At 43.0% G+C, this 24,931-nt stretch overlaps 1 protein-coding gene across 4 annotated transcripts in view; it reads right to left on the bottom strand.

Moving 5' to 3' along the window:
• Positions 1–23,745, bottom strand: part of LOC121445144 (bone morphogenetic protein receptor type-2) — a 95,617-nt gene extending 71,872 nt beyond the window's left edge. For all 4 annotated transcript variants that reach the window (XM_041647155.1, XM_041647152.1, XM_041647154.1 and 1 more), the window contains exon 1: positions 22,357–23,745. In XM_041647155.1, coding sequence (XP_041503089.1) covers positions 22,357–22,432 — 76 coding nt within the window. In that variant the 5' untranslated portion in view covers positions 22,433–23,745. The remainder of the gene's footprint in view (positions 1–22,356) is intronic.
• Between the last annotated feature and the right edge of the window lie 1,186 nt (positions 23,746–24,931).

Below are 24,931 nucleotides of genomic sequence, written 5' to 3'. Positions count from 1 at the left end.
TAAATATATGCTTCCTGTGAAGAAATGAGAATATAAAATTATTTTGCCACTTAAAATGCATAAAGGTAAAAAAAATTACTCTATAGAAGATAAAGTTCTTTCAGTATTTTACTGATCATCCCAGGCTTGATCATAGTCAAGAACTATATGATTATCTTCATACAATAGAGGGATTTTGTTTTTTCTCAATCAATCCTGTCTATGAAATACTGTTAAAGAATCTCTGCACAATAAAATGTGAACACAGTACTACTAAGAAATACAATTAAGAATGGGACACAAGAGCACACTTGCTCTTTCAAAGGACCTGGGTTTGGCTTCAACCAACCACAAAACAGCTCACACCCTCCTGGAATTCCAGCTCCAAGGGCTCTAAAACCTTGAGTCCCCTTCAGGCACCAGTAACACATATGGTCCACATACATACGTGCAGGCAACATGGTCATACACATAAAGTAAAAGGAAACTTTAAATGTCTTTAAAAGTAACAGTATCTGAACAAGATAGACCGTACCATAACTTCAATAACCAACAAGGTAACCACTCATTGGAAAGAACAAAGTATCAGCACTCAGAACAACAAGGTAACCACTCAACGGAGAGAACAAAGTATCAGCACTCAGAACAATGTATGGGTGCTGCTACTCAAGCATAAGGCCCAGGCTGGGTGTGCTGGCGAACACTGTACTTCCAGGAGTCTCCAAACATTAATTACAGATAAGCACCACCATGCCCATTTCTTGATTCTATTACTTGCCTAAATTATCCAACTACTTCTGCTGCATGTGACATCACAGAAGGAAAGATACAGACAAGGCAACTCAGTATCTCTTCCTCTTGGTCTCTCCTTACTCGAAGTTGCAGGTAGAATTCTGAGAGAGTATGTGTATCTTAAGAAGTAAACTGGGGGGCTGGAGAGATGGCTCAATGGTTAAGAGCACTGGCTGTTCTTCCAGAGGACTGGGTTCCATTCCCAGCACCCACATGGCAGCTCACAACTGTCTGTAACTCCAGTTCCAGAGATCTGACATCCTCTCCTAATCAACTCTGACCTCTATGTGCTCGTGCATACACATGGCACACATACATACACTCAGGAACACACATACACATAAAAGAATTATTTTTCTATCTGCATTTTCAGTGGGCACTTCTCAGATAATAAAAAATGGCAAAATTCATGAAAATGATCTAAATTTTTAATTACTCTTTCTAAATATTTTCTATCTGCATTTTTAATGAGCACTGCACAAGTGTAAAGAACACCAAAGTTCATGTGAAAATCTACATTTTTAGCTATTCTTTTCTTCAATAATATTAAATGATGTTTTAAGAAATATGATTTATCAAAAGAGAGACCATACAGGAAAGAGAAAGGCTGGGTATTTTAGGGCCTTTGACAGCTCTCATTTCCTGTTCTTTGAGTAAGAGGGTCACACAATGATGTAGGCACACTGCCAACACACAACCTTTCCTTGTCAGGACTTCTAATGAGTGAATCAAAATCATGATGGCTTAGGAAACAGCCGTTCTACAATAGTTGCTACTACATCTGATTTTCTTTTCAGGCTTCAGGACCATAAAACTTCATTAGTATCCAAATTAAAATATAATAAAAAACTGGAGACCAATGTTTTAAATGAAGTTCAAAAAGTATCCAGATGGTCTAGCAGCAAGGAAAAGAAACAGTCTTTAACACGACTTGAATCACAATAGGTTTTTTTTCCTACTTTATTAATGTTGTTATAGTAAAATACTGACCAGAAGGTCATACAGACAGTTCTGTGAAACATATACAATATAAAATCAAGTTGTTTTTAAAAATATAAAGAAATTAAAAATTAAATATATATAAATGGGCTAAACGTTTAAGAACACTGGCTGATCTTCCCAGAGGCCTTGAGTTCAATTCCCAGCAACCACATGGTGGCTCACAGTCATCTATAATGGGTATAATGGGATCTGATGACTTCTGTCATGCAGGCATACATGCAAATAGAGCATTCATATGCATAAAATACACTAAATATTTTTTAAAAACTAAACTAAAGTATAAGTGTATGTGCTCATGTCTGTGTGTGCAGATGTTTTGGTAGAGAAGGAAAAGAGCATAGAATTCACGTTACAAAGTGTGGCAGAAAACAGAGTGAATAAGTGATAAGTGTTTGAGGTGGTTAACGGTTACTGTGCCAATTAATTTGATCAATCATTCTAAACTTTAAACAGTACAAATTACAGGGCCACTCTGTACCTCATATATACAATTAAAATACGTCAGCATCTAATAGGGATTAGATTAACTCAGGATATGGTTAAGCCTGTCTCCTAGCTTCTCCTAGTTTGCTGGAAATCTCTGGTGTTCAGTGATTAAGATATCCGTTTACACCCTCAAAGCTGTCCAAATTACCCTTTTTTAAAATACATGTTTTGGCTAGGTAGCACACGCCTTTAATACCAGCACTTGGGAGGCAGATGCAGGAAGAAGCAGATCTCTGAGTTCCAGGCCAGCCTGGTCTACAGAGTGAGTTCAGTTCAGAATCCCTCCGAGTGCTGGGATTAAAGGTGTGAGCCACCACCATCTAGCTTTAATATATATATAAGTGTGTGAGTTTTATGCCTAGGTGTATGTGTGCACACTGTGTACGTGCCTGATGCCAGCACAGATCACACATAGGTATCAGATTCTCCAGAACTGTACTTCCAAATGGCTGTGAACTACCCTGTGGATGCTAGGAACTAATCTAGATCAAGTATTCTTAATCACTGAGCCATCTCTCCAGGCCTAAGAAGTCGCTTTTCATATTATGCCAAAATTGGACAAGCACCAATTTCTTAAAAGTTATGCAGCAGAATCAGAAAACATGTAAGCTCTTCGTACTGTCTATACAGGGTTCCTAGAGCATCTGTAGAGGAGAGCTGAGAAAGCACGACCCACACTGAGCAGGGGCAGCGCCATCCGTGGAGTTGGGACCCTAGACTGGATTAAAGGGGGAAATGGAAAAGGCCAGGTCAGCACTGACATTCCCTTCTCAGCTTCATGAGCTACCTAGGTCAGGGTTTTCAACCTACGGGTCTTGACTCCTTTGGGAGTCCCACAGCAGAAACCCTTGTAGCGGCAGAAATACTTGTAGCTCTAATGTGCGGTACAAAACACTAAAAAGATTAACAATTAAATTTTACTGCTTCTTCTAAGGATATTCATTAGTAAACCTGTTTTGTTTCTTTTGTTTTTCAAGACAGGGCTTCTCTGTGTTGCCCTGGCTGTCCTGGAACTCACTCTATAGACCAGGCTGGCTCTAACTCAGAGAGCTACTTGCCTTGGCTTCCTGGGTGCTGGGATTAAAGGTGTGCGCCACCAACAACCAGCTCAAACTGGCATTTAAAAAATGCAGTTCTCAGACTCAAAGAACACAAAGTAAATTCATAGTTTGGTCTTGATAAGATGCCAGCTGTGTCTTTAGTATAAACTATCAACATAGTGAAATAAACAATGTTTATTTTAAAATAACATCTTAGAACTATCAAGAAATATGTTTGACCACTCACATTTCCCTAAAAAAGTCTCGGAGTATATCCACCCCATCTTAGGGACCCATGCAGAGAGAAAAATAAAACACATGAATGTCTACAGAGAAACCCTGTCTCGAAAAACCAAAACCAAAACCAAAAAAAAAAAAAAAAAAAAGACAGGGTTTCTCTGTAGCCTTAGAGCCTGTCCTGGAACTAGCTCTTGTAGAGACCAGGCTGGCTTCAAACTCCTGCCTCTGCCTCCCAAGTGCTGGGATTAAAGGTGTGAGCCACCACAGCCAGGCAAATTTCTATTTCTTTAAAACAGGAGAAAAAAAAAAGTATTAATCTGTTTAAAAATACATGGGAAAGTGCCAGGAGCTGGCAGACCACGCCTTTAGTCCCAACACTGGGGGTGGGTGTTGGGGTAGAGGAAGGTGGATCTCTGAGTCTGAGGCCAGCCTAGTCTATAGAATGAGGACCAGGACAGCCAGGGCTAAACAGAAAACCATGTCTTGAAAAGCTAAAAGGAAAAGAAAAAAAAAAAAAAAAACTACACAGGAAAACTAAACAAGTTTAACTATCAGTATTGTTTCTTGCTAACAGAAGTAACAGAATGCTATTATAGAACCAGAGAGCTTAGGAGTACTAAATTATTCTAAAAGTCAGCTAAACCTACTTGACACAATAAAAATCTGTGTCTACTCCAGCCTGCTATTCATTGTCCCCCATTCTCCACCCCATTCTCTTTCTCTCGGCTGCTCTTCTTAGGTCTCAAGGAAGTGTGGGGTTTTGACCAACTGAATGTCTGGCTACAATCCAGCATTAGCTTAATGAAGTCCTGGCAACGGACTATTGGGCATTATAGACTTTGCCTAAAATAGGCAGGATGCACAGGCAACACTGTGCAAACAACAAAGCTCTTTACAAAAGCTTCCCAAGTCTTTTTTGCTACGTGTTCATTTTAAAAATTTCCCAGCATTTAGGATTTACTACATCATAATCACAGAGCAGTACACTGGATAGACTCCTTAGATAGATACTGAGGAGTGATGCAGGGCAGGGCTATACAGAAGTTGTATTTCCATTTTTTGAGGACCCTCTACCCTGACTACTAACTACAGTAGCCATACCAGTTTCCATGCCCACCAGTGTTGGGGACTGTGGACCCCCAGACCCTGAATTTCCTGTGACCCCTTGCATGCAGGAGTAAAGAACTTGTTATGCTTGCAGCTGCTCTGAGCAAACAATTTGTTTTCCTGTGTTTGCAGCTGCTGAGCACGAGACCCTCAGGAGATCCTGATGGCAGGGAAGTGGTTTCTGGTGGGCTTGCCGCTCAAAGTTAGTGCATGGCCACTGGTCAAGGAGATCCTATATGAGCTGCCCCAGAACACAATAAAGTTGGCTTCAAGGATGACCCAGGTCTCTGTCGTGTGTGTGTGTGTTTCAATCTCTAGCCCCTTGCCCAGCTCGCAAACCGTACCATAGCCTGGAGAGCACAGAATGGAGTTTATGTTACACACCAGTAATACATAAGGGTTCCTTTCTCCCCACATCCTTATCAGTATTTCTTATCATTTGTTTTATTGTTAACGGTCATGCTAACTGGGGCAAGATGGAATCATAAAGCAGTTTTTTTGTTTAGTTGGTTTTTCAAGACAGGGTTTCTCTGTGTAGCTCTTGCTATCCTGGATTCACTCTGTAGACCAGGCTGGCCTCAAGCTGAGAAATCTGACTGCCTCTACCTCTGGAGTGCAAGGATCAAAGGTGTGCATCTCCAAGCCTGGTTTTAGACAGTCAGGGCTATAGACCTATTATTTCAAAAATAAATCAATATAAAGGTGTGTGTGTGTGTGTGTGTGTGTAAAATAAGCTCGAAGAGGTAAGACATGGCTTAATTTACTCATTATAGCGTATGTTCTACTTCATTTTTTACCCTTTAATGGGGTTTGTTGGAGTTTTTGTTGTGAGGTTTTGTTTTTTCTTGTTTTTTCCAGACAGGGTTTCTTTGTGTAGCTTTAGCTGTCCTGGAACTTGCTGTATAGACCAGGTTGGCCTCGAACTCATAAAGATCCGTCTGCCTCTGCAAAGTGCTGACATTAAAAGGTATGCGCCACCACAACCTCGCCAAGTTTTTAATCTTTAATCTCATCTCACATTTCAACATATTTGAAAATGAGATTTGTCTTTTTTTTTTTTAATTACTCTGCCACCCAAGTGCTGGGGCTAATTGCATGTGGCACCACACCCTACAGGATTAGTTTTACAATCACTAAGGTTTCATAATCTAATTGACAGTATTCTTTCTTAGTGATGCTTTTGGTTTGGTTTGGTTTTAATTTGAGACAGGGTCTCACTATGAAGCTCTATCTGGCTAGAACTCGCTATGTAGACCATGTTGGAACTCAGAGAGCACTTGCCTCTGCCTACTGATTACTGGAATTAAAGGGATGTACCATTATGCCCAGGTTTTAGTGGTGACTTCTAAAATCTTTAATGAAGCCAGGCAGTGGTGTCGTACACCTTTAGTCCCAGCACTTGGGAGGCAAAAATCTCAAATTTTCAGAGCAACTGAGCTAACACATGCCAGCACCTCAGTTCATCCTATTTACATTTTACAATCATGTATTTCCTAGGTGTTTGTCCCAGTGCCTTCTCCTGGCTGCTCTTCCAAAGAACTCCATAACCAAACCAGCTCGTTAGCCAAGCCTTAAGGAAATTTTAAGCCCTTGTCAGTACCTGTCCAGTCACAGTGACTTCTACAATATCTATACTGTTACGATCATTTTATTACTGCCTATAAGCATTCTGTATATTTTATTTCATTTTATATTTTGGTTGTTCTAGTTAGGATTACTATCGCTGTGATGAAACACCAGTCAAAAGCAACTTGTGAGCCGGGCGATGGTGGCACACGCCTTTAATCCCAGCACTCGGGAGGCAGAGGCAGGCGGATCTCTGTGAGTTCGAGACCAGCCTGGTCTACAGAGCTAGTTCCAGGACAGGCTCCAAAGCCACAGAGAAACCCTGTCTCGAAAAACCAAAAAAAATAAAATAAAAATAAAAAAAATAAAAAAAAGCAACTTGTGGAGGAAAGGGTTTCTTTGGTTTATATACCCAGAGTCACAGCCCACTGAGGGGAGCCAAGGCAGGAACCTGGAAGCAGTAGCTGATACAGAGGCCACGGAGGAGGCTTGCTCCTTATGACTTACACAGCCTGATTTCTTAGAGAACCTAGGACCACCGGCCCAGGGATGGCACCACCACGATGGGCTTGGCCCTTCTCCATCAATCACCAATAAGAAAATATCCAACGGCCAGATCTCAAGGAGACATTTTCTCAATTGAGGTCCCCGCCTTTCAGATAACTCGAGTTTGTGTCAAGCTGACCTAAAACTAGCCAACACGGTTCTCCAGTTATTCACTGAGAGATGGGGCTCTGGCTGTTGCTTAGGTTGGTCTCAAACCCATGGGTGATCCTCACTCAACCTTAGCTCCCCTAGCAGCTGGGACCACAGGCATGTGCCAAAACCTGGATACTTTAACCCATAACTTAACAGCTGAGCACATATCAAATATTGGAATCACAGCCCACACTTCTGTATGCTAACACTCGTGTATGACTGCACATGATAGATATTTAATGAATATGATGAATGAAAACAACTGATGAAATAGAAAACTGTCAAACCAAATAGTACGTAATTTGAAGTGATTAATTAGTTTATCCTAACTTGCTAAATTTACAGAGAAAACAATTCACAGAATGTAAACATTAAAGGCACCTCAGTAAGTATGATCAATTCAGCCTTATAAAATGAAAATGTATTGCGAGGAATTATAATTAAGAATCGAAATTGGTAAACTAGGTGTCGTAGATTACTTTAAGGTGTGTTAGTTTTGTTTATGCTCTGGGAAGTAGGGAGGAGTCAGGTGGGGAAGGGTCTAAAAAGAGGGATGAGAAAAGCAGGAGGACTTCCTGGGGGGCCTGAGGAGGTGAGCTGCTTGCTATTCAGCCTCTCTGGGAAGCAGGATTCTACCTCAACTTCTGGATCTTAATAGATTAAGTTCTTTTAGTAGTTTTGGAAGAGTCAGTGCCTGAGAGAACAGAATTTCTTCAGGCTGCGGCAGAGTTGCGGTTGCTGACCAGTTTAAAAGGCAAACATTAAAAAGGACAACTGGGCATGGCGGCTAACAACTGTAAACCCAGCACATGGAGTAAAAACAGCCTTGGCTACACAGTTGGTGCCATGTTACCATGGGCTATATAAGGGACCCTGTCTTCCAGCCCCCCAAAAAGAAGAGTACTTGACACGTGAGCGCAAGCTATAACCCAGTGAAGGAGCATTTGCCTGACATGGGTAAGGCCCTGAATTATATACTAGCAATGAGAAACTTTTTGAGGTTTTTTGGGTTTTTTTTTCTTCAGTTTGGTTTGGTTTTCGAGACAGGGTTTCTCTACGTAGCCCTGGTTGTCATGGAACTCGCTCTGTAGACCAGGCTGGCCTAGAACTCAGAGATCCACCAGCATCTGTCTCCCAAGTGCTGTGCTGGGAAAAAGTTTTAAAAGTCAAAATATTCCTAGGTTGAAAAAGTTCTGCTACATCCCAGGAATTTGTGTGCCTAAATATCTGTATATGTGGGGGAAAAAAAACATGTAGCAAAGTTTATAATAACTACATGAAACAAAACATTTAGCACAATGCCTCTAACTAGAAAGTCTGCAACAAATAACTGTCAAGTAAAATAGATACTGTTAAAAAGTATATGTATGCCGTTCAGGAATACTGACATTAAGTTTTATCTCTGGAGTCTACATGGTGAAAGAAGAGAACTCCCAAGTTGTCCTCTGACCTCCACACATGTTCATGCACACACAAATAAATGATAATAAAAAGTTGGGCAGTGGTGGCGCACGCCTTTAATCCCAGCACCCGGGAGGCAGAGGCAGGCAGATCTCAGTGAGTTCAAGGCCAGCTTGGTCTACAAAGTGAGTTCCAGGACAGTCAAGACTGTTACACAGAGAAACTCTGTCTTGAAAAACCAAAAGAAAAGGATAAAACTCAGCCTGCACTGTACTTGACACACAGCAGACACTCTAGCAATTATCTCACTTCGCTAGTTATTCTCCACAGTACCTAATACACAAGTATCTTATAGGTGTTGGTGTTATTTTTTGTAAATCCTTTACAAAACTCGTTCCTTTAAACAACAAAACATTCGTCTGCTATAGAAATCCACTGCTTCTCCGACATAATTCTCATGCCAACTGCTGAGGCCATGACTCAGCTGAATCTCACAGGACTCTCTCAGCACCTCAACAAAAAGATGTCACGTTCTAAACAACAATGCTATAATTAATGGCCTACATAAGTCACATAGGCTGGGAAGATTTCAAGAATCTGCTCACCTAATTTACAAAATGAAGAATGCAGACCAAAAGGGCATCCTTTTGTAATTCAGGACTAGTGCTTGTTAACTTCCTTTTGACACTGGTGTTTACCTCATTCGGATTCTCCTTCAACTACAGTTGTATGCTCTCAGTAATGTCCCCAAGCTAGACAAGCTGGTGTACGTCTACAATCAAGTACGTGAGAAGATAAGAGAACGCACTTAGACATATTTCATATACCCACACATAGTATCGTCAGAATGCTGACATCACCACTCTTGTTCCATTGCCGTTCTCAGTAAGAATTACAGGCTATTGTAAACTACATAGTAAGACCTTCTCTTAAAAATAAAAAATTAGGCCGGGCGATGGTGGCGCACGCCTTTAATCCCAGCACTCGGGAGGCAGAGGTAGGCGGATCTCTGTGAGTTCGAGACCAGCCTGGTCTACAGAGCTAGTTCCAGGACAGGCTCCAAAGCCACAGAGAAACCCTGTCTCGAAAAACCCAAAAAAAAAAAAATAAATAAATAAATAAATAAAAAATTAGGGCTGGAGAGATGGCTCAGAGGTTAAGAGCACTGGCTGTTCTTCCAGAGGTCCTGAATTCAATTCCCAGCAACCACATGGTGGCTCACAACCATCTGTACTGAGATCTGGCGCCCTCCTCTGGCGTGCGGGCATACATCGAGGCAGAATGTTGTATACATAATAAATAAATCCTTTAAAAAAAAAATTAAATAAAAAAATAAAAAATAAAAAATTAAAGTAATAGTCACGGGACTCTCCAGTATCAAAACTACATTTAAAATGTACAAAGTCATAAAGCTACAAAGAGGCTAGACAAGCTAGGACTAGGTAGAGATCAAGAGATGGGGGGAGATTCTTAAAGCTCAACTTAACACCAGAGACAATCCTTCTTTACTATGATGAGGATGGAACCAAGGGCGCATGTCCCTTCTCTTTAGCTAAAAGAAAAAAAGCAACCTGATATCTTTTAATTTAAATTATGTGTTTGAGTGTTGTGGTAGTTTGAATATAAGCTCACAAGAAGTGGCAGTATAGGAAGTGTGGCTTTGTTGGACTAGGTACATAACTCTGTGAAGGAAGTGTTACTGTGGGGGCATGTAATAGAGACCCAAATAATCACACAGAAAGTATATTAATTACAACACTGTTTGGCCGATGGTTCAAGCATATTTCTAGCTAGCTGTTACATCTTAAATTTACGCATTTCTATTAATCTGTGTAGCACAATGAGATAGGTATGTGTCTTTCTCCTTCAGCAGCTCCATGGCGTCTCATTGACTCCACCTACTCTCTCTATATCTCTTCTAGCCTGGCTATATTCTGCCCTGCTATAGGCCAAAGCAGCTTTATTCATTAACCAATAAGAGCAACATATATACAGAAGGACACCCCACATCAGGGGCAGGCTTTGAGGTCTCACATATGCTCAATATACCATCCAGTAGACACACCACTTCTGTTGCCTCCAGGATGTAAGGCTTTCAAGCTACCTCTTTAGGTTGGCCTGCACACCACCACGTCCCTCCATGATAATGGAAAAGCTCTGAAACCATAAGCTGCCACCTCAATTAAACGTTTTCCTTTATAAGAGTTGCTGTGCGGCCGGGCGGTGGTGGTGCACGCCTTTAATCCCAGCACTCGGGAGGCAGAGGCAGGTGGATCTCTGTGAGTTCGAGGCCAGCCTGGTCTACAAGAGCTAGTTCCAGGATGGGCACCAAAAGCTACAGAGAAACCCTGTCTCAAAAAAAAAAAAAAAAAAAAAAAAGAGTTGCTATGCGCATGGTGTCTCTTCACAGCAATAAAAATCCCTAACTAACTAAGACAAGTATTTGGCCTCCGCTTTATGTGTGTGTGCCTGGTGCCTTTGGAGGCCAGACGGGGGCACTGGATTCCCTGGAACTGGATTTGCAGATGGTTGTAAGGTCCACACAAGGGCTGGGGACAGAACCTGGGTCCTTTGTTAGAGCAGCCAGTGCTCTTAACCACTAAAACGTCTCTCCAGTCCCCAACCCAATCTTTTGCTTTTAAAAGAATGACTGAGCCAGGAGTGGTGGCTTCTCAGAAATCTCAGTATAAAACAAAGACAAACAATGATTCCTAGAGAGTAGCTGTATAATCGGGAAAAGGTTAGCGCTAAAAGATAAAGTAAATTTATAAATTAACGTTCTTCGTAACACATGGGTTTTGGCCAAAGGACAAAAACAACTCAACAGCATCGCCATTGAACTGGGTTAATCTTGCCTTCTTATCACAGCAACACTGCTTTTGGTGCAGTCACTAAATATAAATTACTCTTCATGCTAGACCGGTCCCTAGGGGTTCTAATCACTATGAACACACGGAAACATCATAAACACATCCTCAACTAGATGATGTCATCATCACACTCCTACTCTGTTGTTTTCCACAACAGAAGCTTCCCGTCTTCAAGGGAAGGAAGGTTTTATCCACAGACATTTGAACATTACAAATGAAAACAAAATCTCAAATATCTGCTATAATTTGTAGCAAAATGAGAGACTACAACTGAGACAATTCAGTTGATCAATTATTCTTTAATAACTAAATGTAAAATTTTAAGTATTTAAAATATTTTTGATTTTTTTTTGGGGGGGGTTGTTTATTTTAAATGCATGGAAGTTTTTGGTTTGGTTTGTTTTGGTTTTGGCTTTTCAAGACAGAGTTTCTCTGTGTGGCCCTGGCTGTCCTGGAACTCCCTCTGTAAACTACTGCCTTGCAGGGCTAGGATTAAAGGCACTGACCACCACTGTCCAGCTTAAATGTATGTTCCTACATAGTCCAGACTGGCCCTGAATTTACTACGCAGTCTGGGATGACACTGAAAATCTGGCCCTCCTGATGTTCCTCCCCAGACTCCTGCCCCACCACAGTTTGCACAGTGTTAGGGACTAAGCCCCAAGTTTTCCTACACACTACGGGAGCTACAATGACAGCGCATTCAAGTTTTTTGTTTACTTGGTTGGGAACAGTCAGCACTTTTTGAGACTCAGTTTCATTAAGTTTCCCACGGTGGCCTTGAATTCCCAAGTGCTAAGATTATAGGCCACCACACGCGGTTTCTAAGTCATTTTCTACATTCAGGGTAACACTGTATGTTATATGAATGTCTTGCTTTGAAGCAATAAAGTCCTGATCTTAATCTCAAGTCTCCCACTCAGTCAGTGTACTTGTCCACAGAAAGAACAATAATAATAATAGTGTTTTGAGAGCTCCAATGCGAAGCTCTTAGCCAGATGCTTTAGACCCTGGGTTCAAAGCTAAGCCATATGCACACAGGAAAAGAAAACAGAAAAATAATATTGCTCAGCCTGTTTAAGGGACGGTGAGACAACAGATATAAATATAAAAAGAACTTAAATACACTGAACGCTCAAGAAATGCCTGGGCTGGAGAGATCGCTAAGAGCACTTGCTGCTCTTGCAGGACCTTAGCTCAGTTCCCAGCACCCAGAAGGTGACTCCAGTTCCATGGGATCCAACACCTTCTTTTGGCCTCCAAGGGCACCAGGCATACATGTGGTACACATACATACATGCCGACAAGATGTTCATACATATAAAACAAACATAACAAAAATCTAATAAATAAATAAATAAATAAAAAGTTTGAGCAAAGTCAGCCTGGTCTACAGAGCAAGTTCCAGAACAGCAAAGGCTACACACAGTGGAACCTTGCTAGTTCCAGGACAGGCTCCAAAGCCACAGAGAAACCCTGTCTCGAAAAACCAAAAAAAAAAAAAAAAAAAAAACAACTGTTTGTGACTCCTCCCTTACTCCCTCAGCACACAGATTTACTCATTAACTGTAGCCACTATCAAGTGATATAGTATAAGGCAGCTCAAAAACCTTTTCTAAAATACCTAACTTCCTGAACTTTTTTTTTTTTTTTTTAATATTTATTTATTTATTTATTATGTATACAATATTCTGTCTGTGTGTATGGCTGCAGGCCAGAAGAGGTCACCAGACCTCATTCCAGATGGTTGTGAGCCACCATGTGGTTGCCGGGAATTGAACTCAGGACCTTTGGAAGAGCAGGCAATGCTCTTAACCACTGAGCCATCTCTCCAGCCCCAACTTCCTGAACTTTTCTCTGTAAAGTTAAAAGCAGGATTAAAGTTGAGCGAGAGAGAAACTGGTTCGTGATGTCATCAACAGTAGGGCTAGATCACCTTGGGGTGTTTTGCAGAGAATAAATGTCCCAGGCATCCTTGAACTATGTAACCCAGATGACCTTGGGGTTCTGAGCCTCTTACTCCCCTTTCCAAGGGCTGGAATTACAGGGTTTACCATCATACCATGTTTTTTACATGTATTTGAGATGACTTGTGAGTATTATTTCAAGTGACACGGAGAGGTACTGGAGGAATTAAAGAAATGTCATGATTTAAACGGGGCCTGGTGATGCAGGTCTATAATCTTAACTATTGGGGAGGCTGAGGCAGGAGGATCACAAGTTTTAAGATCAGCTGTGCTACCTCTTGAATTCAATGCAAGCTTAGGCAACTTTCTGAGACTCTGTCTCAGAATAAAAAGTAAATGGGACTGAAGATAGCTCAGTGGAACAGCACCAGCCTCGCACAGGCAACCCTAGAACCACGAAGAAAGGGGGAACAGGAGAAGGGTCGCCAGGCTACTATGTTAAAATAGTATAGTACCACGAAGAAAGGGGGAACAGGAGAAGGGTCGCCAGGCTACTATGTTAAAATAGTATAGTAAGTGTTGACAGAAACGGAAGAAGACTGGTGCAACTTTACACAGGATAAGATGGTGGTGGTGTCTGGGTAGAGGGGGTAGCGGTGGAACTGGTAAAAAGCAATGAGAATCCACACACATCATGAAGGCAACGAAGAGGTTTTTGACATCATATTGAATGAAATGATGAAAAAAGAAAAGATAGTGAGCGAGAGAGGAGAGGGAGGGGGAGAGAGAGAGAGGGAGAGAGAGAAAGAGAGAGAGAGAGACAGAGAGAGAGAGAGAAGACATTGCCTATTTGCAGATTAAACAACTGAAAAAGAGCTGGGCGGTGGTGGCGCACGCCTTTAATCCCAGCACTCGGGAGGCAGAGGCAGGTGGATCTCTGTGAGTTCGAGACCAGCCTGGTCTACAAGAGCTAGTTCCAGGACAGTCTCCAAAGCCACAGAGAAACCCTGTCTTGAAAAACCAAAACCAAACCAAAACAAAACAAAACAAAAAGACAAACTAGAAAGCACCCCTCAGTTCAGTCCAAGGCTGGGGCTGCAGACCTGAGGGGAGGGCACACACATCAAGGACACATGGACTCAGTCTCCAATATCAAAAAATAAGTGAGTTTTGGCTTCTAGACGCCAACTAAAGTGACACACACCAAAATCCCATAATTCAGGAGGCTGAGGGAGGAGTTCTGGTTAGTATGGGCTACATAGTGAAACCTGGCCTTAAAGAATTAATTATAGGGGGCTGGAGAGATGGCTCAGTGGTTAAGAGCATTGCCTGCTCTTCCAAAGGTCCTGAGTTCAATTCCCGGCAACCACATGGTGGCTCACAACCATCTGTAGGGAGGTCTGGCGCCCTCTTCTGGCCTTCAGGCATACAGACAGAATATTGTATACATAATAAATAAATAAATATTTAAAAAAAAAGAATTAATTATAATTCAGGTTGCAGATTCATTATAAAAACTAGGTTTGGAAGTTACACAGGTGCATACATCGGTATGTCATGCACAGTATAACTTTAAATGGTTGCATGGAAAACATTTAAATCAAAATGAAGATATGCAAAGAGGAGTTTGGGGTAGTACCTACCCTTGAGTGAGGTCCTGGGTTCCACGTTCAGTTCTGGGGTGGGGGAAGAGTATGATATTCAAAAAGCCTCATGTCTAGCCAGGTAGAGGTGGCACACGCCTTTAATCCCAGCACTCGGGAAGCAGAGGTAAGCAGATCTCTGTGAGCTTGAGGCCAGCCTGGTCTACAAGAGCTGCTCCAAAGCTATAGAGAAACCCTGCCTCAAAAAAATAAATAAAAAAGGCTCATCTCTAGGTAAAGACTGTGATTTTTTTCCCTACTATTCTTTATCTTTCTGATATTTTCTAATATTTCTGAAATGAGTATGTGTAGTTTTTCACAAATTTTTTTTAAAGATTTATTTATTATGTATGCAACATTTTGCCTCCATGTATGCTGACACACCAGAAGAGGGCGCCGGATGTCATTACAGATGGTTGTGATCCACCATGTGGTTGCTGGGAATTGAACTCATGACCTGTGGAAGAACAGCCAGTCCTCTTAACCACTGAGCCACCTCTCCAGCCCACAAATTTTTATTTTGAAGTAGTTTTTGTTTTACAGCAAATTTTAAAAGTAGTGTAGAGATTGTGAGGCAGTGGTGGTGCTTGCCTAGCATGTGTAAGCATGTGGTTTGAACACATAGTTGCTAAAAATTAAGAAAAGACACATACAAGATTGGGGAAATGCAGCCTGTAGACCTGAGTGTGACTCCTGTAACTCACGAACAGAAAGAAAGGTAACACTTCTAGGCTTAATCAAATACTAGTGAGTATTATAGCCTTTAACAGCTCCAAAATTCAACAGCAAAAAAAGTACTGAGCGCTAATTAAAACTCAATGGTGAATTTTAAGAGTCAGAGATGGCCGTGGGTAAAGGTGCTCGCCTCCACGCTCAATCATCTGAGTTCAGTCCCACAGCCCCACTTGGTAGAGAACCAAGGTCACAAGTTATCCTCTGAACTCTCTCTACTGTAATGCAGGTTCCATGATGTATCAAAATGAAAGAAGTAACTACACCAAGTAACACTCCAGAAAGGATACAGTAATCCACAAAGACCCTCCTCACTCTGATAGCTTCCCTCGGTTAACCTACCAATGACCAACTCCTTTACACACTATATTACTCGTGCTTGTTATAGTGCTAAGCAAAACAGGATGCTAAATTGTACCTTTCAAGAGCAGTGCTAACTAATCACATGTTTACCTCTCATCTTGCCAGACATTATTTTTCACTGTTAAAGATTCATAATTCCTTGGCAACACCCTATACTTTAATGCGATTCCTTCTGTGCCCATTAGATGTACTACTCAAAGGATGTTCTATCCTGTATGTGGGTGTTGTTGTTGTTATTGTTTGGCTGTTGGAGACAGAGCTTCTCTGTGTAGCTCTGACAGTCTTAGAACATGTAAACTCATAATTCACCTGCCTGCCTGCCTGCTGGCATTAAAGGCATATACTATACCCAATTTACAGTGTGAATATGTACATTTAATAATGCTTAAAATGAGCTGGGTAATAGTGGCACACGCTTTTAATCCCAGCATTCAGGAGGCAATGGCAAGGGCATCTCTGAGTTTGAGGCTAGCCTGGTCTACAGAGTGAGTTCCAGGGCTACACTGAGAAACCCTGTCTCAGGGAAGGGGGAAAAAAAGTTTAAAATGGCAAATCTTACATATTATGAATTATTATATCAAAACCCACTAAATTATATATTTTAAGTGGCTGAATTATATGGTATATGAATAAAAAAACCAGTGAAGCCACATTAAACTATTTGAAGGCCTGGAGAATTGCTCAGTGGTGAGTGCTTGCCTAGAATGTACAGAATGTCCTCAGTTCACTCTTCAACACTGCTCAAAAAAGCAAAAAACAAAACCACATTAACCTAAGTTTAAATATCAAACCATGTATGTATGTATGTATGTATGTATGTTGGCTCAGGCGCATAATCCCAGCACTTGGAAGGCTGAGGCAGGAAAATTGCTAGTTCTAGGTCAGATTGGGCTACAATGTGACACCCTGTTTTCAAAAACAAAAGAAAAAAAAAAAGAAACAGCTTAAAAAATTAACTAGATCTCATTGATTTAAAATGTACCATATTTAAAAGGCTGAGCTGAAACTAACTTTAGCACTATTTACTTTCAATTTAAACGCTTGGAATTAAAATGAATGACAGACAAGATAGCAGATGAAACCAGGTCTCTCTACACAGCTCCAGTTTCAGGCTGGCCTGGAACTCTTCCTGCCTCTGCCTCCCCAGTGCTGAGATTAAAGGTATCCACCTCCAACCCAGATGAATTAATCTTTATTAAACTTCTAATTATTTAAAGTACATTTTAAAGTCCTTTCCAAACTTATATTTTTAGAGCACTCCTTACACATCTGATGTGCACCAATCCTCTATTTTCATTAAAGCCCCACAGAGCCCTTCTTTACACTTTCGTGGGGCTACTTCAACATATGCGCTCAATATAAAAACTTTATTTATTTGTTTGTTTATTTATGGGTTTTTTTTTTTTTTGAGACAGAGTTTCTCTGTGTAGCTTTGGATTCTGTCCTGGAACTCGCTCTGTAGACCAGGCTAACTTCAAACTCACAGAGATCTGCCTGCCTCTGCCTCCCAAGTGCTGGGATTAAGAGCACGCACCAACACCTTCCTGTAAAACGTTTTTAAATTATGTTTTTCTCAATGTAATTTGTTACAATTTTAGAATGCCTCAAAATTTCTCCAATCTAAGGTAAATTTGAAATATTGGGGCTGTGGTATTTCTCAGTGGGATACAGTTTTGCCCAGTATACACAAGGATTTATAAAATTTGACCATATCAATGTAAGAAAAAAATACACATAATAAATAGGCAAACATATCATTCAAAGTGCTTATATGCCTACTAATAATTATGTAGGCCACTATTTTTCCTCATTCAATATGCAAAAACACTACATAAGTATAGTGTCATCTAGATCATGCCCACAGTTCCCAAATGCCAACACAGGGAATCTGCCCAAAGTAAACAGCAGTAGTAACAGGAAGCAGGAACTCAGGACTTCCAGTTCCAGCTGCACACTTCACTTAGGCATCGTTTACTTCGAAGATAATTAAAGCCTAGGAGAGGAATCGCAAAGAGGGAAATCAGCAGGGAGAGGAGGAGCAGCAGCAGAACAGAGTTCTGTAAAAGTCAAAGAGCTGGAAGTTGACTAGAAAACTACTGCTGGCTGGCTGTGGTGGCTCACTCGGTGTTCCCCGCACTAGAAAGGCTGAGATAAATAAAAGCTAAAGAAAAGAACCTGGTGGCATCTGCACTGGAAAGCAGCAGAAAGGAAGAAGCGGCTAGGAAGCCAGGAAGTGTTTTCACTGCTCTTTTTACAGAGGGCTTCAGGGGGAGGGGTATTTTAAAAGAGAATTGAGAAGAGCAAAAAGATACCCAGAGAAAATAAAAAAAAAAAAAAAAGAGGTAGCAGGAAGAAATTTCAAAATTCTAACAGTCCACCAAGTGCCACCCTTGGTTCAAATAGCAGGCACTCTAACCTGTATCTCGTCATGAGATGGCTGAGCACGGGCAGGCATCTTTTCTTTGTATCACCCCATTAAGATTTACAAAATAACCGCAAACAGTATGCATGACAGATGTCTGCCAGCGGGTACTTCAGTTCTCCCTTCTGGGTCCTGTCTATCTTAACATTCCACTACCTATCCTAATAATACTCCTCTACCTACCCTAATACTCCTCTACCTATCCTAATACTCCTCTATCTATCCTAATACTCCTCTACCTATCCTAATACTCCTCTACCTACCCTAATACTCCTCTACCTACCCTAATACTCCTCTACCTACCCTAATACTCCTCTACCTACCCTAATACTCCTCTACCTATCCTAATGCTCCTCTGCCTATCCTTCTTCTGGATCCTGTCTATCCTAATACTCCTCTACCTACCCTAATACTCCTCTACCTACCCTAATACTCCTCTACCTATCCTTCTGGCCACTACAGTCATGCATATTTGAACAAAAACTGTAAAAGGTTAAACTTTTTGTCAAGCACTATATCAACAATAAAAGCGAGAACATATACATGTTTGGTTAAGGCAACACATCCTAAAATTTTTCTGACCAAGTCCTAAAAGAAATTCATACTTTCTAGAAGTCATTAAATCCATACAGCTTAAGTGATAACAAGTGATAATTAAAATGTGAAATAACTGAGATTTTGAAAATACACGGTGGGTCATATTTTCTTCTCTGAACACTTTTCTTATTTATATCAAAGGCCAAATTATTACCTAATGAATTTCTTTTCAGAATACACAGCACTCGTTTTTATAAAGATTACATTCATATTCATTTTAATATATTTATACTATAATTGTATCAAGCAAATTCAAAATAAAATTATTTCATAATACTAATAAAATACCTGCTTACTTTAAGAATGAGTAAGATCCTTTTTATCAGGGCTGGAGAGATGGCTCAGCAGTTAAAAGTACTGGCTGCTTCTTCCAGATGACCAAGTTTGATTTCCAGCACCTACATGGTAGGTGACTCACAACCTCTCTAACTCCAGTTCCAGGGCATCTATAACTCCCTCTTCTGGCCTCTGCAGGCACCAGGCACACATGGCGCACACACACATACATGCGAGCAAAAAAACCCATACACATAAGATAGTAATTTTTAAAATCCTGTCATTTATTACCAGCTTATCTCTAATTCCACAGAAGATATCCATAAATTATATGTGTTCTTATCATATCCACCTCCAAGACCAAAAAGAGGAATGTTTTAAAACAAGTCTACCTTGTATTTCATCACTTAGGGGGGGTGGAAGCAGGTAAATTCAAGCCCAGCCTCAGCTCTACGAGTTCAAAGCCAGTCACGCTTCAGGAGACCTTGTCTCGAGTGAATAAAGCCTGTCCTTCTCAGTCATCTTCACTGCTTTTGAAAAGACCTAGGTTTTAGGGCCAAACATGGTAGCTGTCTGTAGTCTCTGAGCTTTACTAAGTCAAGTTTTATGCCAGCCAGCGCTCTATCATGAGACCTCGTCACAAAAACTTGAAAAATTAAGTGTAAAGGGAACAATTTAGTATGAAGTAAGTCCCTGTGTGTTACTAAAGATATAATTAATGAGGGGGCTGGAGAGATGGCTCAAAGGTTAAGAGCATTGCTTGCTCTTCCAAAGGTCCTGAGTTCAATTCCCAGCAACCACATGGTGGCTCACAACCATCTGTAAAGGGGTCTGGTGCCCTCTTCTGGCCTGCAGGCATATACACAGACAGAATATTGTATACATAATAAATAAATAAATATTTAAAAAAAAGATATAATTAATGAATTTATAGATATTCACCCCGTGCACACCATTTTTTCCCATTCCACTGCACTAACTGCAGCTACCAGCCGCATGGCTTCCCTAGTCACTTGCTACTTAATGAAGCTGCACTGCTAAGCCAGTTCACTATCAGGCAAAGTTGTTTTCTGTTTGGTTAGTTGGTTTTGGTTTTTGTTTTGTTCCTGTGATAGGGTTTCTCTATGGAGCCCTGGCTAGAACTCACTAGGCAGACCAAACTGACCTCGAACTCACAGAGTGAGACAAAGTTTTTAACACGTTCAGAACCATGGCAGTGCATGACCAGTACCCGTAGCTTCCTTTCAAATCTCACGCTCCAGTTACAGTGAGAGGAAGCTGTTGCTGGCTCCGCTGCTCCTGCTGTCGGCACCGAGAAGGTGTGGAAGGATGCAGGCTATAATCCCAACTCCTCAGTTTACTGTGATGAGTTACTTAAAACTCTGCACTTAATTTTCTTGCTCTCTGTAAAAGGGGAATAAAAGCCTAGGCTACAGAACTGTCAGGAGGATCAGAGGAGAAAATATTTGTAAAGCTCTTTTAATAATTGCTGGTGTATAGCAAGCACTCAGTAAACACCAGTTATGACAGCTCTAGGATCCAGCTTCAGAAATGCCATCATCTGGGACTATAACCACATTTATATAAGGAGCCTTTACAGATAAGAAAGACCCTTTTTAAAGAGGACGAAATTCATTTACCAAATAAAAACTGTTTTGAAATCAGTGTTAATTTTTCTCTGACTTTTATCAGTTCTGGTCACAAAACGATGAGGGCAACACTATAAATGAGAATCTGCATTCTAAAATGGTCAGGAGAATTTAAACACAAAACGCTCTTTTATTTCTGCCTGCAGAATGACTGCTTACGTGTCTAGGCCTTTTCTGCTCTTTTCATATTTTACAGGAGCCACATGACTTGTGGCTAGAGAATTTAGACAGCTAACAAAGAAATTTAGAGAAAAACATTTCAGTTTTGCTTCAGAAAGAAATAAAATAATCAAAAATATTGAAACATCAAGTTTCAAAATGTAATCAAATCAGATCTTCCAATGATTTTAACACTATATAGATTTATTACTAAAATAAGCAATATAATGGGCTGCCCGAGATGGCTCAGTTGTTAAAGGCTAGGCTCACAACCAAAAATGTAAAATACTAAATATTAATCAACAATAGACAATAGTATCAAATTCACAAAAGGAAACGACAGACCTCTAAAATGTAAATTAAACAAATAATCTGTGTGTCTAATACAGCATTGAAAATTTTACTGAATGTGAAAATTACTTTTAAAAATTTGAAAAACCATTACTTTGCCTACTCGCTTTAAAATGCATACTTCATGTGACTAATTTAAGAATTCATTCCTGAAATTTTTCTAAACGCAGACTACGAAAATCGTTGCTTGAAAATAACTGCAGTGAGAAAATGTATTGTGTTTTTTTTTTTTTTTCTTTTCAAGGCGACTGAGAATTAAAAGGGAAATGGCCAAGGGAAAGGGGAGGACCGTTTCCTTTCACACGTTAGTAAATGTCAAAGAACTTTCAGGAGTCAAATCTCCTAGAAGTCTGATGCGGGGTCAAAGTTGTCTCAATGACAGGAAAGCCAACAGACGCCAGATGACTAATAGCAAAGTTATCAAAACACTTGTGTGCCCAGCAGTAACTCCAAAAGCATACAAAGTACAAATGTCCAGGCTGAGAAGACAGAGAATAGCTAAGATTCTTGCGGGCAAAACAACATTAACGATGGCAGCAACAAACAGTATTATACAACGTACCAAGATTCTCACACTCTGCCTTCCTCAACATTATTCTATTCATTAGGTAACATTTTTAAATAACGAAAAGTAACGCGGATTCCCAAAGAGTGACCCAAATGTAAAAATAAGGTTCAATCAAGTGAGTATTTAATTCTTTCTATTGTAAACCAAATCTGCTTCTTTACATTAAAAGAAAAAACCTACCAGTTCTATCTCCAAAATCTAATAGACACAATTCACTAGCGATTGAAATAATATTTTTAATCCTTGCATTACCTCACAGCTAAAAATGTCAAGATACCACACCCAATATGTCTTTCTCCCCCCCCCCGTGGGGGAGGGGTCAGGGAATACGAGAGTGGGGACGGGAAATTACACGAAAACAGTGCAGGTGATTTCCCTGGCAGGTTCCTCCACCGGGATCCGAGCGCACACGTTGAGAAGGGCGAGCACAGGCCTTGGCCTCTGCAGGCACCCTCCCTCGCCACCCGCTGGGGTAGGAGACCGGACGCGCCACCCAGGGCTACTCACCAGCCGTAGTGCTGACCAGCAGGGCGGTCCATAGCAGCCAGGGCACCCGACAGGGTCGCTGCAGCGAGGAAGTCATCCCTGGGCCAGCCAAGAAGCAGGAAGGCAAAGAAAAGAAATGTGGAAAGTAAATTCGGGCGGAGAAAGCCGGCCAGGAGGCTGCTCGTCTCTCCGTCTGATTTATCCTGCCCGGATTACAATACAGTTTGAATGGACAAATGGCAGATGCGAGGACCTAGCTGGAGAGCTCTCATTCCACTGCAGAATTTCCCTTCATTTCGCTCCCTCGTGGCTGGGGGGCTTCATTCGCCTAGGACAGGGTGCCTCGGCTCCCCAAACTGAAGGCATGTCCGTGGGGGGAGGGAGGGAGAGGGAGGAGAGAAGCAGAGAGCCCTGAAGAAATGCCTGCAATTATTTCCCTCGTAGCTTCACGATATCAAAAAAATATCCAGATCTGGGAGAAAACATATCCAGAGTGCCGGAGGTGGGGGTGGGGGGGATGGAGGGCGGGGACTCGATGGGGGCACTGAGGATCAGAACAAGTTCCCGACCGCCGGGAAGGGCGCAGCAGGGCGGGCGGCGGCGCCCGGCCGCCCGAGTCGCATCGCTCCGGACTCGGAGTGCAGACGGGTAGGGTCTCCGTTGAAAGTTTCGCCTCGTTGCTTGCTTCACTCGGATTCCGACATCAATAAATCCTCTCCACCGACTGGGTCGAAAAAGGTGCCGGCCTCCATGGGCGAGTCCACGGCTTCCTCGGAACAATCGCGCGAGGGTCGCGCAGGCAGGCAGGCAGGCAGCAGGCCGGGCCTCGGGGCGCGGGGGAGGGGAGGCGAGGGTCGCGGCCCCGGCGAGCCCCGGAGCGCCGCACGCGGGGAGGTGCGGGGCGGCCCCGGCTGGCCTTCCGAGGGCGCTCGGCCCGCGCGGCCTCGCTGTCGGCTCTTCCCGCCGCTCGGCTCCGGGGGCCTGCAGGAAATCCCAGCACCGTGGAAGAAGCCCGGTCTCCTCCCGTCGACGGCTCTCAGGAACGAATCACAGCCAGCACAGCCCGAGGAAGAAGCAGAAGCCGCCGTCGCCGCCGCCGCCACCGCCGCCTCGCTCTCCGCAGCTCTGGGCGTCGCGGGCCGAGGGCGGGGGGCGGCGGGAAGACGGACGTAGGTGGCCGAGGAAGGGGTGGGTAGCGGGGGCTTGCGAAACACCCCACACCCCTCCGGGAAGCGGCTCCGGCGGCTCCGAGCAGACCAGACACAAAGGGGGGAGTCGCCGCAGCTGCCAGTCTGAGGCGCTCCCGGTCACCGGAGTCGCCCCGCCTCCGCCGCCGCCTCCTCCCCTCTCTCTCTCCCCGACCCCTGTCTGTCTCGGGCCAGTGGTGCAGCGCGGGCGGCTACGGCGGCGCCGGCGGCGAGACGCACTGCGCCTGCGCGCCCGCGGCCACGCCCGGCCACGCCCCTCGCTCCCAGGCTGGCCCTGGCGCGGCGTCTCGTCGCCCGGGCGGACCCGGGGCAGGGTGGGGCCGGCGTGGGGCGGGCAGCCTCGGTTTCCCCCCTCCACCTCCTCACACCCGCGTCCCTTCCGCACGTGGATGGCGTGGCGATCTGTGCGAGCTTCGGGGGGGGGGGGGGGCAGGAGAGGCCATGCTACCCTGGGGTCTGGGCGCAAAGCCTGGAGGACGTCCCGCCGCCGTTTGCAGCGGGAGCCGAGACCCCGGGCCGCGTCGCCTTCCCCTCCCCTCGCCGTGCAAACAAAAGCCTCGGCCTCCGCGGGGAGGACCGCGACGCTGCCCCGTGCGCGCGCTAGGCCACCCGGGTCGGCCTTTTCCTGCAGCAGCCGTCCCCGCGGCCTCTCCCGGGGAGGGTGGTGTGCACAAAGGCTGGAGGGGCTTTGCAGGAGAGCTGCGGCCGGCGCAGACTTCTGCCTCCAGGTATGGAGTGGGAGCCTGTCTCCTCACTCAAGCCATGCGGAAGGTCTCGCCCGCACCGCAGTTTCCCAGGACGGCTTTAAGCATTTTCTTTATTTCTTTTTTAATCACAGTTTGGTTAGATTCAGGCAACCAGGATAGGGGAGGGGGGGACTATGACTATCCCCTGCGGGGGTCAGCCGACTTGGGTGGGATTTTGCTAGAGGAGAAGGGAGAAGGTGACGTGCTTGGCGCCATGATCGGAAGTCTGGGTTTAATTCTTTAACTGCGAGGTGGAAAAATTGCGTGGGAGGGCGATCTTAAGAGATGAAGTCTAGCCCTCCCTTCTCCCGGTAGGCAGAAAGGCTGTTCTGAAGGCTGGTTTTGCCGGTCTTTCATTGTGGCTAAAGGCTGTTCCAGGATACATTCATAAATACACTCCTCAAGTTTGCTTGCTTATTCAAGTCTTTTATCTCTTTATCTGAACGTGATGTTAATAAATCACATTCCTTAAACTGGTTTCTGTTATCATAGTAAATATCTGCTATAATTAAGAGTTGTGGTAATACCTGCCCAGGGCTCTCGTTTTTGGTTTTTTTTTTTTGTTTTGTTTTGTTTTAGCTGAAATATTTTTATATTGTTTATCCTTCAGGCAGAGAGAATTTTTTTCTATGAAATAAAATC

The sequence above is a fragment of the Microtus oregoni genome, unplaced genomic scaffold (assembly GCF_018167655.1).
Source record: "Microtus oregoni isolate MIOR12 unplaced genomic scaffold, Mior012 000160F_ref0000428, whole genome shotgun sequence".
NCBI lineage: Eukaryota > Metazoa > Chordata > Mammalia > Rodentia > Cricetidae > Microtus > Microtus oregoni.
The sequence above is the reverse complement of the archived record's forward strand: the minus strand, read 5'-3'. Positions and strand labels throughout refer to the sequence as shown.